The 16,439-nt window shown below is 40.7% G+C and overlaps 1 protein-coding gene across 5 annotated transcripts in view; it reads right to left on the reverse strand.

The window, feature by feature from the left end:
- Sorcs1 (sortilin related VPS10 domain containing receptor 1) overlaps positions 1-16,439 on the reverse strand; it is a 504,706-nt gene that overhangs the window by 4,518 nt on the left and 483,749 nt on the right. The window contains exons 25-27 of one of the 5 annotated variants that reach the window (XM_038329246.1): positions 4,591-4,696; positions 4,317-4,477; positions 2,624-2,688 (exon numbers count right to left, since the gene is read on the reverse strand). In XM_038329246.1, coding sequence (XP_038185174.1) covers positions 2,624-2,688; positions 4,317-4,477; positions 4,591-4,696 — 332 coding nt within the window. Of the gene's footprint in view, positions 1-2,623; positions 2,689-2,819; positions 2,956-4,316; positions 4,478-4,590; positions 4,697-16,439 lie in introns of those variants that run through there. The other 4 variants (XM_038329237.1, XM_038329261.1, XM_038329268.1 and 1 more) reach the window with 4 other exon arrangements.

The raw sequence follows: 16,439 nt of genomic DNA on the forward strand, positions 1-16,439 counted from the left end.
GCACCACAACCCATAAGCAGAAAACAACAAACACTATCGATCCCTTAGAATTTCCAACATAGCAGGGTGTGTTTTAGCCTGGTTTAATCTGCATTTCAAAAGAAGTACAGGTGACGGTGACTTTGCCATCCTAAGCCTTACACTTTGAGAACCACGAGGCCAGGTTCCAGGAACTATGAGGTCTCCTCTAAGCACTACCTTGCCTCACCAGTCACCTACAGGAGGGAGGGAACTTTGAGGAGAGGCACACAAGGACACTGGGGAGGCTGAATCTATCGCTGACCACTTGGGTCACTCTCCAGGATGCCAGGCATCTCATGCCCGTGTCTATTTTAGATGAAGATTGACAGCCACTTCTTCCTGTGTCTCTTCATTCTCTCCCATTTCACCCGGAAATACGCTTCACAATACTACTCTAGGCAAGGCACTGTACTAAATCAAGAGTGGGCTCCATTTCTCAATGATAATTTTCTAGTTAGAATAATTTGAACTGCAACTCCGAGGATTCCCTGTGCTGGTTTGAATGAATGTGTTTTGGTTTTCAGATACGTTGTCTTCCAGACTAAATATGGAGGACTCCAAGTGAAGAGAATCAATGAATGCTTTTCCTATTAGATAGGAAACCTGGCAGGTTGAGGACTGATTATGTCCCCAGGCATAACTTACTGCCCAAGTCACATGGGCATCTTCTACCATAAAGCTTTCTGCATGAATCACCTCTGACAGCAGTTTTTCTACTCTCCCCTTTCCTCGGCCAGATATGTGTAGGGGCCATGTGATCACTGAATCAGCCACACAAGGATAGAAATCATACTGATCACTAGGATACTCCAGGGGCCTTGCCAATCCTCTGTTGTTGGCTTTGGGACACAGCCAAGAAAGAGGCTAGGTTCTAAAAGTGGTTTACTAAAATGTCTTTCATCCTAACTTAAGAGTGTTCTCTGTCTAATCCAGAGAAATAAGGAGACTTCAGTCATATGAAAGGACCTCCTTGGGGCACAGGCTCTGCTCCTTTCTGTGAATCTTCTTTCATGATTTCTCTTAGGAAACTGATTTTTTTCTTTTTCTTGTTTTTTAAGGCCCTGGGGTTTGTGAACCTTACTTTTCTGTAAGCAGATATTCCTCCTTTATATTGACTTATTTTTTTCCTTATAAATACCATGGCAGTTGAAGATCAAAATTGCACACATGAAATCAGTGAGATCATCTTAAATGGCCAAAGCCTCATCCAGATAAAAGAGAAGACTGGTTGATTTTTTTTTATCTTTCTTTCAATATTTTTATGTAGTAAGTCCATTAACCTACTTCTCCTTCTGGTTAAAAAAAATCAGCTTTATTTTATAAACATGGTTATTCTAGAGAGGAAATATCAGATAACAGCAACTATCATAGAACATATTACCCTGCAATATAGTCACACATTCAAAACAATTCTCATGAGAATCTTCTAGATTCAGACCACATAGATTTTTGTTAATGCACAGAAAACCACCACTGTTCATCTCTGTTTTACTTTCCAAAGTATATGGCCAGATTTGGATTGCTTTGCGTGTATCAACTCTTTCACACACAAGTATATGTTTCCAGGTGGGAAAGACAGAGGTATTTGGCAAAAGAAGATTCTAGAGGAAGAGAAAAAGGGGAAATGTAACTGAAGCCAGCTGGGCAGGATGCAGCAGCCTGGCCAGAGTGAGGGAAGCTGGCATGCGTGGGAGTGTAGAAGATTGATAGGATGAAGACCTATGAGAGAAGGCGTCAGGGTTGGCATCGGCTAAGCCAGTGTTTGGAATTAACAGGTTTAGTGTTCAAAATCTAGCAACACATTTGACATGGGGGATAAGGAGAAAAAATTGAGAGACATCAAGAGAAACATGTCCACACATAGCAAACAAACAGAATAACAAGTATGTACTGGAAGAAATTTCCCACTTTTTTTTTTTTTTTTTGTCTTTGTTTTTACATTACTTGGGGCAAGGAGAAAAGCTGAGCAGGAAACAGAGGTCCATTTCTGATATGCTTTGCTTCCCAGCCTCCCTTCTGTTCCTACTGAACCTGCCTACATGGATATGGATCTTGATGAAGGATCTTTGTTCCTGCGGCCACAGAGAATGGAGAGAAATCACCCTGAGGTCACCATTGACCAACAGAGCCTCTAACACTAACTTAAAAAGAAAAAAAAATACCAATAAGTAAAACGGAGAAGCAGTGCAGGGTTTCAAACTCCTGTGCACGTCTTTGTGTCTGGTGAAAAGGCTGGAGATGGCCAACCCACCATCAGCCTGGAGTGCTCAAAGAGCTGTGAAATCTAGAGCCAAGAATATTTCCAAAAATACATGCAGATTGCCTTGGCTTATATATGTTACGAATTTCTACAAACACGACCGATCAGAAAAAGAGAAGAGAGGGGGAGGGGAGTGTTTTCCATTAAAATAGAGCACCTGTAGACTGCCCCTCTGAACGTGTTCTCAAGGTATTGTCCACATGCACAGGCTTAAAGCTAAAAACCCTTGTTGTCTGTGTCTGAAGAATTTAAAAAGGTCCGATGCAGTGAGTGTTTTATTTTGTTAGTTTAGATTTTGATTGTTTTTATTTTATTTTTGTTTGTTTTACTGGCGTCCTCCATTCAAACATTTACATAGGTAGGGATTTCTTTTGTGCTTTGATTCTCAGCAACTATTGAAATATTTCCTGGCAAAATAGGAAACAGAACAACAGAAGAAGAAAAAAACATAAAGTTAGTGGTCGGGAAGGATGATGGAGTTGACAAGAGCTCAATTCTTTCTGATCAGCAGGTCTCCTGTAGTCTTTGGGGGTTTTCCTTAGATTGCAAATTGTGCCCCAGCAGATCCCCGCTTTGGCGATGAAGGTGGTGTGGCTTGTCTTGGTCTTTGCAATCGGAGAGATGAGTCACCAGGTTGAGAAGAAGGGGAGGGAGGGGAGGGTAAAGCTACTCTCCTAAGAGAAAACGTGTAACACTTACTCATTTAATGACACTGGAAATAGAAAGGAATCAGAGACTGCACTGTGCGCGAGATGTGGCTAGCAAAGGAGGAACTGTCACTTTAATAAGCAGCCACTGTGATTCACACCACAGAAATGGAGACAGAGGACCAAACGACCCCCTAGATCATGCAGCATTTGGGATGCTTTGGAAGCGGATAGGCAGAGTAGGTGATGTTACACTGGACAGTCAGACAGAAAAGCTTTTGTACTTCTTAATCCAATGCTATTGTGTCTTTTTATTACCCTGTCTCCACCAAATGAAAGAAAATGAACTGCGAAAATTGGACAGCAGATGTGGCTGCAATTGTTATTATTATCTCTGGCTAGTGCTATTCATTGCATTTAAACTTCCCCAATACAGCCACAACTTTTCTCATATCCATTTAAACTCATTTGTTCCCAAGTAGCAGATTAAAAATCTTGTCTCTGAAGGCATTCTAGGTGATCTGGCTTCATGACTTTAGCATGAAGCATGAACTATCCTGTAATTTTCCCATCTTAGTCAGCCCTTGACAGCAGGACTTAAGGAAGAAGAGGGATAGGCCATGACGGGCCAATGAATTTGTCTTAGTTCCTCAAAAACATCTTCTGTAATACATAGTAAGATTTACCAGCTGAGCTGTGGGCTTCCTCCAGCTAGGTCTCAGACTCCCATGCTTTGGCCCCAGGGTGACAAAGTAGCATTGTCATCTAACGCCAAAGCTTGTAGTTATCACAGAGAAAGGGACCTCTCTAGCCCAATCCTCCAATTGGTCTCTTAACATTCCCAAATCCTAAGGATTCTACAAACTGCTCACCCCTCCTTGTTCTCGGTGTTCATATGGGTGATAGTTTCAAGACAGCCATTGGACCAAAAACAGAACAAAACAACACCCAAATCCCTTCCTAATTGTCAGGTTAGCCAATATTCTTTTGTTGGGCTCTTCTGGTATTTTGAAACAGTCTGGTCTTAGAGCTATCCATAGTAGAGACTGCGGTTTTGTGCACAACTTGCTTACTGCCTGCCTTTCTCCCTACCTCTCCCAGCCACTGCAGTTTTTCTCCGTCAATAGCAGTAGTGAAAGACTATATGCTCATTGCTAATATACTTTGAAGCTTGGTGTTTTAGAAACCGATTTTCTTTTCTTTTTTTTTAAAGGAGGGAAATTTAAAGGAGAGTAAAAACGCTACAAAAGAGCAAGAAAGGGGCATTTTAGCTGTTTCTCTCACAGGTGTTAGAACAAAGTGGTTATGTGAAGCCAAAAAGGGGTTAGAAGGTGGGTTAGTGTGGACTACTCAGCCTGGGCAGCTGATGACCACTGGGCATCATTTACCTAGGTGCTGCGGTTCCACCTTCTCATCTACAAGTTGGCCAGGCCACCTGAGGTCAGGGTGAGGGACACTGGGCCTGCTTTCAGTGTGACTGACTGGACTGATCAGCTCCTGTTCTTTCTCATTTTGCATCTGGGCATAAACATTAATCCCCGGGATCTTCCTAAAACATTAACAGAAAGCATCACCGCTCTGTTCCAGAGGTGATTTATTGCTTCTGAACCTGTCAGAGAGAGGGAAGAGGTTGGGGGCGGGGGATGGATGGGGAACACGCACCTTTTAAACTTGTAGATGACGAAAACAGCCAGACCCACAAACACGACTGAGAGCAACATCAGCATGGCAGATCCACTGTGGGTTGGAGTGAGGTCCACCAGGGGGGCTGGGGGAACATACAAAGTATAAACATGAGCAGAGTCTTGATAAGGTCCATATAGCTCACACACAATATTGGTAGGTCCCGGGAAACCATGTGGGATATACAAGTCACTGGACCACAGCTATGCATGCATCTGAGTGTGCCCCCATCCTGAAAATGCTTCAACCTGTCTGTTCTAGCCCTACAGTGAATCAAGAGAAAACAGAAGAGGTCCTAGCTCTGTTCTGCTGTCTAGACTCGGACTATTTGCTTCATCTTAATTTGTCTAATGTAGCTAAAGAATAATAGCACATACCCAACTGGATGTCTTTGAGGACTGAGTTGTTATATCTACTAATCAATCTCTTTATAAGCATTTCCTTTCCTTCTAGCATTGCTGCTGTCATTATAACTAATTAACCAACACGTGTTACTGATGAGTTTACATCCTGATAAAAAGCCACTGTAAGAACGAACTATCAAACACGGAACCTACTCCATATAGTTCAGTGAAGCCCATCTTCGTTGTGCTCAGAGCCCCTACCTGAGCAAACACTTGGTTGGGTAAGATCATCTTTTAAAAAAAAAAAAAAAAAAAAAAAAAAAAAAAAAACTTACCCTGTAATAAAACATCCAATGTTTTATGTAATTTACTGAGTAGTATATTAAAAGGAGCGGCAGAAGGGTTCTATGGGTACACTTCCATGTTATTATAAGGTAGAAACATGGGAAGCTATTTTAAGTCAGAAATAGTCTGCATTTCTATTCTTAATATTATTCTTTTGTATAGTTTTTATGTATTATATGCAAGTTTTACCAACTAAGCACAGTCAAAGAACAGTCAAACAATAAATAAGAGGTGTGTGTGTGTGAGAGAGAGAGAGAGAGAGAAAGAGGGGGGGGTCATATCTCACCTTGGCAGAAGCAAGACAAAGAACTGGAAAGCTGTGGAGCATGCTAACATTTTATTTTGCACCTAGGAAACTCAGTGAATGCTGGGGAAGGTCAACACCCTGATTCTGGGGGAAAGGAATATCAAGTGATGGGCCCAACAATGTCTAAAATTTGTGGCAACCTACCCCAGGAACTCCAGCACTTCATATATGAACTTCCTCACAGACAAAGCTGAAGTATCTGCACACTTGAGGTTCTGTCTCTGAGTTTTCTTTATAAGGCACTTCTATGAAACATCGCTCCCCAACTCCAACTCTCATCCTCAAGGTCAAGCTTCTTGCACTTGTAAAGACTGTTTGCAATTAACGTTTACCATGTCAAGAACTGACAATTGGCAAATGTGATACAACTCAAACCTGAAAACAATCCACCTGAAACTTGCGGAAGCATGGACCGTGACCTTTACCTTCCATCCATTTAAGCAAAGCCCAATACCCAGAAATGCAGGTGACCTTTAAGCGCCCTTTCTATGACTTTTCTCTATTGAGAACCAAGAGGGTGATGCTCTGGTCATCCAAGCAGAAAAGTTCAGGAGCAAATGACTACAATATTAATGGTCTTAGGCAATAGCCATGATTGCATCTGCTCTGTCTGATTTTTGCAAGATTATATTTCAGGTACTATTAGAAAGCATATTTCATATGAACATAAAGTTGGTGCAAAGTAAAGATTTAAGCTTCCTTCTCAGGAAATGGACTTAATTTATGCAGGAGGATCAGCTCTTAGCAGGCACTGCGTATAAGGAACCCTCTTGTTCTGTCTCTGCTGTAAGTCTAGCAACTTTGTGCAATGAATGTCCTTGTGTGTGAGCTGATTAGGAAACCTCAGTGCAGTGGCACACCCGATCCAAGGTGCTTCATATTTAAACTAAGAAAATGAAGCTCTTGGTGCCATTAACAATACCCAGAAACAGATCTGCGTACATGCTGCTATCGGTAGACTATCACAGTAGCAAGGAACACATTCCATTGTTACAAATATTATCTTGACTATTTTTCACAGATGAAAGGCAAGGGCTATCGACCACATGACACAAACAAAAGCAGTTAGGTGTGCAGTGCTAAATGCCATACAGGACTTGAACTAATTAGTAGAAGGAAGAAGACTTCAGTCTGAGCCATTCAAACACACACAAATACAATTCTGTATGCCCCACCTGATGTAAAGGACCAGAAACTAGAAAGCACATTTTTCAGGAAAGAGGTTAAGCCAAAGGTGACAGATAGCATATAAAAAAATTCACAAGTGACATGAGTTAATATATTAGGCTTTAAAAGGAGTCCTTAGGTTCCTAGATTCCTAGATCATACACTTTTTTGTTTGTGTTTCTGTTTTTCAAGTCCGGGTTTCTCTGTGTAGCTTTGGAGCCTATCTTGTAACTTGCTCTCTGGACCAGACTGGATTATAGACTTTTAAACTTTGGTTCACATACTTGTGTGTGCAAAGGGATGGGTCATGGATTGACAGATAGGCAGACAAAAAGATCATGATAGAACAACTGTCCTCTCCCAACAAACCTTGTTATCTTTGTATTTACACACAATTCCCACAAGCTCAACCACTACATTATTTTGAAATAACTCTGCTTCCCTTTCCCAATCATTATTAGTTATCAGAGTATTGTTATCATATGAAAGGAATGAGGATATAATGTAAAAGGTCTCTAATGTAAACCATTAATTTTCAGTGAACAAATGAAGTCCAGAGGAACCACAGACGATGAGGACAGTCAGAGGCATTATCGAAGTTAAAATACTAATACTAATACTAATACTAATACTAATACTAATACTAATACTAATACTAATACTAATCAGAAGGCCCCTGTAGCACAAGCAGAATAGAAATGAGGAACAGTTAAGTAAACCACAAAGATTACTTGAAGGGATAACATTTTAAGTTTTTTGTTGTTATTTTTTTCTCTTGAAACAGGGTCTCTATAAAGCCTTGGCTATCCTAAAATTCACTATGCAGACCAGGCTGGTCCTTAACTCACAGAGCTCTGCCTGCCTCTGCCTACTTTCTGAGTCCAGGGATTAAAGGTGCACACCACTATGCCTGGCACAAACTTTGAAATGCATGGAAAATAATAAGAGGAAATTACCTTAACTCTGTTCCTACACATATGAAGGGGAACACACATGCACATGTGTGTGCACACACAGACACAATTTAACTTATCTTTGCTTCTCCCTCCTATCTACTGCTTTCCTCTTTTCTGGGTTGAATTTTCCAACCTGACATCATTCACACTCAGATGATCATTCTTAATGAAGCAGCATTAATACTGTTGGGAAATTATCACATTCTTTGGAGAAATTAGTTTCTGCATTTTGGGATCTACAATGTACTATCCATTAGACATTCTAGTGCTGCATCTCTTAGCCATTTCTTGGAGACGGGGGAGCAGCATAGCCAACAGCAGTGGGGAGAGTGAGTGGCGCTGTCCTCAGTGTTCCTTGGTTGGCTTATGCTTGCTGATCTCTGCCTGCATATAAAGGGGTCTATTACTGCTCCATAGAGCAGCAGCCACCTATCTTAATTTCCCCACATTTAGGTGTGTTTGTATGCATTGCTAAGGAATGGAAACTGCTGATAAATGGATTTGGGCTTGTTGTGTGGAATTAGCATAAATTAATCCCTCTTCAGTTGCAGCTTCAGCAAGGTACCTGTGAGGAAGAAAGGCACTTAGAAGGCTTTTGCCATTACAAATGCACAGTGTACAACATGGATACAAGCATTGCTCCAGGTAATTGGACACCCACACCTCTGCTCATACACCATTTCTAAAACCCTGTGAGGAAGTAGGATATGCTTTGAATTATTGTATTCTATTCACCTGGGTCTGAGCTGATTATAGTAATAGAAATATTACCACTTCCATAAAAGGGGGACAGACATATAGGAAATGCTAAATAAACAGTCCTAGCTGTGCATGTGCAAGTCAAATCAAAATTTCAGAGTTGGGGTTCAGTATCTGTTTTTTTAAAAAATATTCTCAATAAAATCTTAATTAACAAAAGATAATATACAAAATAGACACCAACAACTGACTTTATGTTAACCTATGTTGAGGTAGGGACAGAACGATTTTGGCTTTGAGATCTGTTTGCATTACAGTTTTGTGTGCTTGTGTGGGTATATGGGCATGGCATGTGTGTAGAGGTCAGAGAAGAGCCAGTTCCTCAGGTGCTGCTCCACTGGCCTGGTACTTGCAGGTTTGTCTGGGCTGAATGGCCATCTGTCTGTCTGCCTCTCCAGGGCTGAGATTACAAGTACCACCCCTTTATCTGGCCAGCCTGCTTTCTTTCTCTCTTTGATGTGGGCCCTGTAGTTTGAACTCACATCCTCAGGCTTGAAAGGCAAGTCCTTCTCTGACTGAGTGAATTTCCCAAGCCTGCACCATAGTGTTAGTCTCTGCCTGAATACGGACATCATGTGCAGCCAGGTACCTGATAATTGATCCAGTTGCTTTTCCTCTGCCATGTCTGAGATGTTGACTTGACACAATATTCTAGAAGACAGTTTGGAACACATTTGTGGAGCCCGTCTACTCCTATCGTGTTCTCACAATCATACTGTGTCAGAATTGTCTCTGCCATGGTTCTAGGCAAGAAAGGCTGGGGATCACAGCAGTGTCAGTGTGAATATGCCAGGAGGCTAACCTTAAGATGTCTTTGAGAACCTTCAGCTTCAAGTTTTTCTGCTCTTCAAATTACATTGTGATGCCTGATGGGTATGCAGATTAGATACATTTAGATTTGTAACTTTATTATTTATTTTATTGAGGTATGTATGCATTTTTCTCTGCTACCCTCCGTTCCTCTCCCCTCCACTTCAACTCTCTCCCATGGTCCCCTTGGTCCTAATTTAGTCAGAAGATCTTGTTTTTTGTACTTCCCATGTAGATTAGATCAATGTATGTCTCTCTTAGGGTCCTCAGTGTTGTCTAGGTTCTCTAGGATTGTGGATTTTAGGCTGGTTTTCTTTGCTTTATGTCTAAAAGCCACTTATGAGTGAGTATATATGATATTTGTCTTTCTGGGTGTGGGTTACCTCACTCAATATGAAGTTTTCTAGAACCATCCATCTGCCTGCGGGGTTCAGTATTTGATATACTCTCTGTACAACCAGATTCTAGGACTACCTTTCTGGGATAACTGAAATAGTGGAAGCTTCAATTCTTCACCTGAAAAAAATCAAGTGACAGCTGTAGGCGGTTGCAAGGGCAGAGAGTGGCTACGAAGGGACGAGGAAACGAAGTGGATGGGGATGTATGATGTGAAAGACACAAAGAATAAATAATAAGAAAAAGTCCAGAGAAAATAATCTTTGCTGTAGTAAAGCTGCAAAGGTCAGAGGAGATGGAGCTGACTGGCGTGACATCTGGCACTGCAGATGCGGCCAACACTGTAAGCTGTCGTATTAATATCCCATATTGCTGAAGGGACATCCCTCAGAGGGAGTTTTGAAAGACGAAGAGTTTCTCACTTAGGTCAGTTTGACCCCGGGCATTCCCCCCACCTTGGGACTCTTGGCACACATCTGTGTATGAAAGGTATCCAGTCTGCAGGAGGGAAACACATTTAGTCACACCACAGCTTTCATGCACTCCTTCCACCACAGACCCTTTGGAATTTGAGGTCCTGTTCAGCAAGAGGCTTTTTTGGCACATCTCTCCTCCAGGGCCACTGTGGTCAAGAAGCTGCAGAAGTACAGTCTATTTTGATTCTCAGTTTTTCCTTTCCTGCCTCTTAAGCAGACTTATGGCTTTATGTTAAATACTTTAAATATAAGATCTGTGTAATCCAAACATTTGAAAGAATGTGTGTTTGGGGACCTATTAGACACTTTATATATTGATAGAAAAAAAAGAAAAAACTTGACCAGTATAACTTAATGATGGAACGGTTTGTTTTGGCTACCTGTGCTAGGAAGTCTGCCACAGTGGAGAAGCCATGGTGACAAGAGCATACGGCTGCTGATCACCTTGTGTCTGTGTCCTGAAATGAGGGCAATGAATCCCGGTGCTGAAACACTTTAACCTTCCTATTCAGTCTGAAGTTCAAGCCTTCAGGATGCACTGTCAAGGTGAGTCTTCACACTTCAGTTAACCTTATCTGTACAATCCAGCAAAGACATGCCAGCTAGTAACCTAACCTTACAGTCCACTACAGGCATGGCCCGAAGTTTGTCTTCTAGGTGGTTCTAGATCCTGCCAGATTGATGCTCAGCACAGAGGGATTATGGTGACATGGAAATGGCACAGAAGGGCAGAACAGCTCCCATTTGCAGTACTTCCTAGCTTGGATAATGGTGCTCACCCCACCCCCAGTTCATATACAATCCCAATCATGAGTCTCATAATACTTGTTCTAACTCTGATAGCTAACTGGGAAGCCTTATAGCGAGGCATCTCCAGCACCCTCAGTTCCCATATAAACTATTAACCCTCTGATCATTGTAAGAGGTCATATTCCAAGGGAAAAGAAAAAAAAGAACTTTTAAACCTAACCAACACAAAGATGCCATCTAATTTCTACCTGAGAGCTTTCTCTGGGAATGATACAGTGTCTCCACTCCAGCCAGTCAAATATTTTCTTTGTCCTGCATTCTAATTCCCTGTGTGCTGAGAGGATTCCTGAACCACGAGCAACTCAGTGATCTGCTGGAGCCCACAGCTGTAGATTTGTTCCCCCTTGACCAAAGGTCAGAGAGTTCAGGCCTATTCTTGCTCCTTCAAGGTATTGACAGGAGGTTTGGCCCAGGATGTGACTACTGGTAGGAGTGGTTACTGATGCCTTGGGTATTTGAGAAGATGATCACTTTATTTTCTCCTTGCATTTTGGTAGAGAGGTCTTTTGTCTTCCCCCTCCCCTTTGGACTGGAGCATAAAAAGCCTATGAGAAATAAACACAGGCACATTCAGTATTCATTGGGTTGCCCTCCCAACTCTATCGTGTGTCTATGTCTATTTCATTGTATCTCTGTTTTTTTCTGCCTACCATTTCTAATCCACATACCCCTACCCTAGAACATACGAAACCATGGTGGCTGAAACCTGACAGATATCAACCCAAAGTGGAACTGTGACAGATGGCCTTCAACATGGGGCTTATGACAGTGATCTTGCTTCCATATTCTGAGTGCTGGGATTACTGGTGTATGTCACCCAACCTGGTTTACATACTGAGATTAACTTCAGACAGGGCCCTGTGCATGCCAGGAAATCACTTGGCTATCTGAAGGGCAGACTGCCTTCTTAAAAGAACTGATCACAAATCTATTGCAAACTGAGATGTTATTTCATCTTTGGTATGAGTGTATGTATGTATGTGTATATATTATTCATATATATGTATGTATATGAAGGTGTTACAGTCATTTAATCACATTGGAGGGAAAGATATTTATATCTCTTGGCACCTATTATTATTTATTATAGTACCACAATAATTTCATGTCTGTTAAAAGCTACTCTGATACAATGTGATTATTTAAAGATAAAATATATTTAATTTTAAGAAAAACAGAAGGAAATTAAAATACATGGCTTTACTCATAAATGATTTACTTGTAAATAATAACTGGGTGACCAGAGAGTAAAGAGGCGAATAAATTTATTGACTGTGAAGAACTTCACTAGCGCTAATTTGGTCTCTAAATGGAAAATGTTATTGCAACAATTTATTTCACTTCACAGTTGAGTGCTCCACAGCAACTATTTGGCATCTGCATCGATTATACTTTGGCTACGATTACATTGTCGTTTCGACAACATCCCACCTGGGGCTTCTGCTACCTCACATGGAAAGCATCTTCACCAAGATGAAGCTGAGGGAGCAGAATTCACTTAGTGTCACAATGAGCCTGCAAGGTGAGCTTTCGTCCCCACCCCCGCCTTTCAATTTTAACCCATCCAGTGTTAGTGACTGAGGTCTGAAAATATCAGTCCTCTAATGTGCCTCTGGTATCTTTTTATTGTACCTGCAAAAGAAGTTAAATCGGTTGGCAACAGCACAGAGGCCAAGATAACAGTTTTATTACAAAACCCACACATGCCCTTGACCAAGGACGAGTTTCCTAAATGTAGCTTCTTGAACAAAGCACTAATGGATAAGAAGGGAAAGGAACAATATTCTCAGTGTGTATGTTTTATGCTTTTATTCAATATAAGCTTTGAGACTCTTCCTCTGCAAAAAATGTTAGCTTTTTCCCATTTAATTTTAATCATCTGTGCTCTAAACTGTAGGAGACCAAGGACCTACAGGAAAACTAAGAGCCAAACCTTGCCTCTCTGAAATATAGGTGGGTGGATGTAACATTTTTCTGCTTATATTAGCATATGAATTGCACGTAGATAATATCATTTGCTTAACTCTCTTAAAGCTCCCAGCAATCCAGTTCCCTTTGCCCCTGAGATTCTAGTTCACATCTTAACCATTTTCCAACGGCTTCCCAGCCACACCTCTTGGCTGCCCTTAGCCACTTATCTTGATTATGGATATACTCTATCCTGTATTTGGAGGTATGTTTTACCTATTACCTACTTTCTTTCACTGTTATCTGCCCATTCTGACTATTAGGGCTGCCTCTACCTATGCCAGGGAATTAGATTTTAATGTTTATTACTATATTAGTGTCACAAGCTTCATGGGTCTGTTTTAGTGAATGTCCAGAGCTGCAAATCGGACTTAATGCTGGAGAAGAGTGTCCTCTACCATCCCTCATTGCAGAAGGATTTATGCTCATGGAATGATTTCTACAGTGTTCTGGAGACTTCCAAGAGGGCTGGGTATATAAGCATAATTTGAAGATATTGTTCCAAAAGTAAGATCTTGATTAGCAGTCTCTTGGGTCCCCAGTATGACTTCTCACTCTATACAACGAATCCCTCTATTCTCTATTTTATGGTATTTCTTAGTTGAAGTTCAGTGGATCAGGTTGGGGATCAGATGATTTAGAGCAAAGATCTCCTACCTTGGCTTAGAGATCAGTTTTCCACCTGTGAAAGATGGTTTTATTTACCCCAAAGTTCTGAAGAAGCAGTCAACTTCAGCTCCTCTAGGGGATCCATTATTCAAATTTCAGTTTATTTACACAATTAACTAATCTGGTGAAATATGAATAGTTCTAAATTGTTTATTCATTTTAGTATTTGGGATTGTGTTCTCAAATGGAATATGCCAGAATGTCCTCTTGGTCTCTTTGTCTTACTGTCTGTCCTCATGTAGACACGTGTCTATTTTTACCACAGAACAATCAATAAGCCAATAACTGCCTCACATTCTCCATGCCAGTCAAATATAAGGGCATTTTAATTCTGAAGGTTAATACTCATAACAGCAAAGAAAGAGCACTTCATGGGTCTTAGAAATATTTCCACCATTTAATAGGACTTGCTCGCATGGCAGCAGACTTGTCTTACCTAAGACTATGACATCTGATAGGAGTGGAAAGGGAAAGTTCACAGTTTAGGGCCTTAGTCTTCCCTCCTGAGATTTATCTCCTAGTCCAGCTTGCTGGAAGAGTTTATTTTTAATGGTACCAAATCCAACACAAGCCTCTAAACTTACCTTCTTTGATAAAAAAGAAATCACCACTTTGTTTTTCAACAGCTCTCAAAAACTCTGTGTTGCAAAGGGAATGAACTATGGACTATTATCCAAATTTCCTACTTAAAGAATCATTTCCGCAGGTGGCTCCCTATGACTGCCTTACCCATTGTCACTGCCCTCTCTACTGTGTTCAAGCATGAGTATTTGTGGTTCAGCTATATCCAGAGTAGAAGGAATAAGGGTTTACTATGCCTTATATCCTCCTCAGGAGCCATAAATTGAAAGGCATTATTGTTAAATGAGGCGTAGAAGAAAGAAGGGTTGGAGGAAGAAAATTATTAATCTGAAAAAGATACTGTTCCTGAGTTCATTCCAAGTTAGCAATGAAAACGAGCAAACAAAATCTACAAAAAAAGTCTTTAACAGACTTTTAGTTAATGGTTAAGGCTTATTCTTTAATAGTAACCGATTGAAATCAAATGGTTGGCATCAGAACTTGGATCTTTGTAAGTGGCCAGCAAACACTCCTTACAATGAAATCCTGACTCTAAAGTATACAATACAGAGCACTCAGTAAGGGACAATAAGATATACTTTATTCAGACTTTTTTCAATAACAGACTCTTGCCTCCTCTGCCCTCCTTTCTTGCTTCTCTTTTTCTGAGGCACAGAACTCCAAGGAACATGGGCATTATGTTTCTTTCAACTGTTCTTTCTCATTGTACAAATAAATATTTATTATCACTTCCACAATATGGAATAAAAATAGAGAAATATGAGTTAACTTTAGTTGCCTATTGGATAAAATTGCCAGGTGTTCACTAGAGTGGTCATGGGGATTGGTTGTAGATATATATGTATATTTCTACATGTCATGTATTATGTACCTGATTATTTGTAAAAGTAAAATTAGTTGAGCAATTGTAGTACAAGTTCTCTGGTGGGTAATAGCAACAATGTAACAACATTAAGAGCCCTGCTCATAAGAAATCAGTGTGTGTGAAGAAGATGAGTATAAAGATAGCCACAATCACCATCATCAGATAGAGATTTAAAAATCAACAAGTTCAACCATGGAGGTGGTAATGAGGCAAAGGCTTCTGTAAAGATGGTATGCACATGTGGGCATATAGTTAAACCTTGAAATACAAACAGATTAAGGAATGTAGAAAGTTGATGAAGTTGGGGGTGGGTGGTTCGTACGAACAAAGTCACACTTGGTCCCAAATTCCAAATGTTGCTGATTTGTGTACCTCTGGTAGGTTCTAGCCCCTGTATGTTGACCAATGTTCTAAAAGCCAAAAGCTGTGACCTTGGTTCCGCCTTCTTAACAACATGTTCTTTACTTCCCTCTGTTCTTACATAACACCATATCTCTTGTTTCTGCAAAGAGAATTCTAGGAATGTATCTGTCAAATGTGGCTAGCCCCTCAAGAGAAATCACATAGTTTCCAAAAAGCACAGGAAAGACTATGAACAAAATAAACACTGCGCTCAAAGTTTAGCACAGCGTAGCTACAGAAATTAATGAATTCCCAAAGAGAGAATATAGGAGGAGATAAGCAAAATCCAGTCTCTAATGACACCCAGATTTCTGCAAATGCTTATCTTATGCTCCCCTGAAAACAAACAGGGAAGTGAATGTGAAGAGCAAAATAAGGCTAGTAAATTCCTGAAAGGAGACAGTTCATTTCCCTGGGAGGGTAACCAAACCATGCACTGCCTCTCACCGGCAACGTATTCTGGCTTGAACATTTTAAAAAGGAGGCTGGTGAACATCTGCCGAGCAATTAGTGGAGGCAGCAGTGTGCGATAATGGTCCCTGTGAAGGTTTCCATAGTCCTGCTTAGGGACATGAAATGCAGCAGACAGTGGTCCTCTACAAGGGGATTTTCCCTTTCTGTAAGGGATATGAGAGGATGAGAAGAGAACAGGAACTAAAATGCTGTACAGGCAGCAAACAATCTTCTTCACTCATATATGAATATGCTAATTTCAGTTTAGAAAGCACTACTGCAAGCTCCACAATCCACCCACCCTTTATCTAACGTGCCCTGTTTAGCGTGCATGAAAGGAAATTACCCTCTACTCTATTTGGTAGATATGCGGTCCAAAGCACTGATGTTCAAATAGCTGCTTTTATTTTTCTAAATAAAGTAGCAAGAGCTATGCCAGGATCAATATCAAGTAAGAAACTGATGCTTCGTCATCATAATTATTTAAGTGTCATTCTTGACACACATGTTTGTCTGTTC

This window comes from Arvicola amphibius, chromosome 1, assembly GCF_903992535.2.
Source record: "Arvicola amphibius chromosome 1, mArvAmp1.2, whole genome shotgun sequence".
Lineage (NCBI taxonomy): Eukaryota > Metazoa > Chordata > Mammalia > Rodentia > Cricetidae > Arvicola > Arvicola amphibius.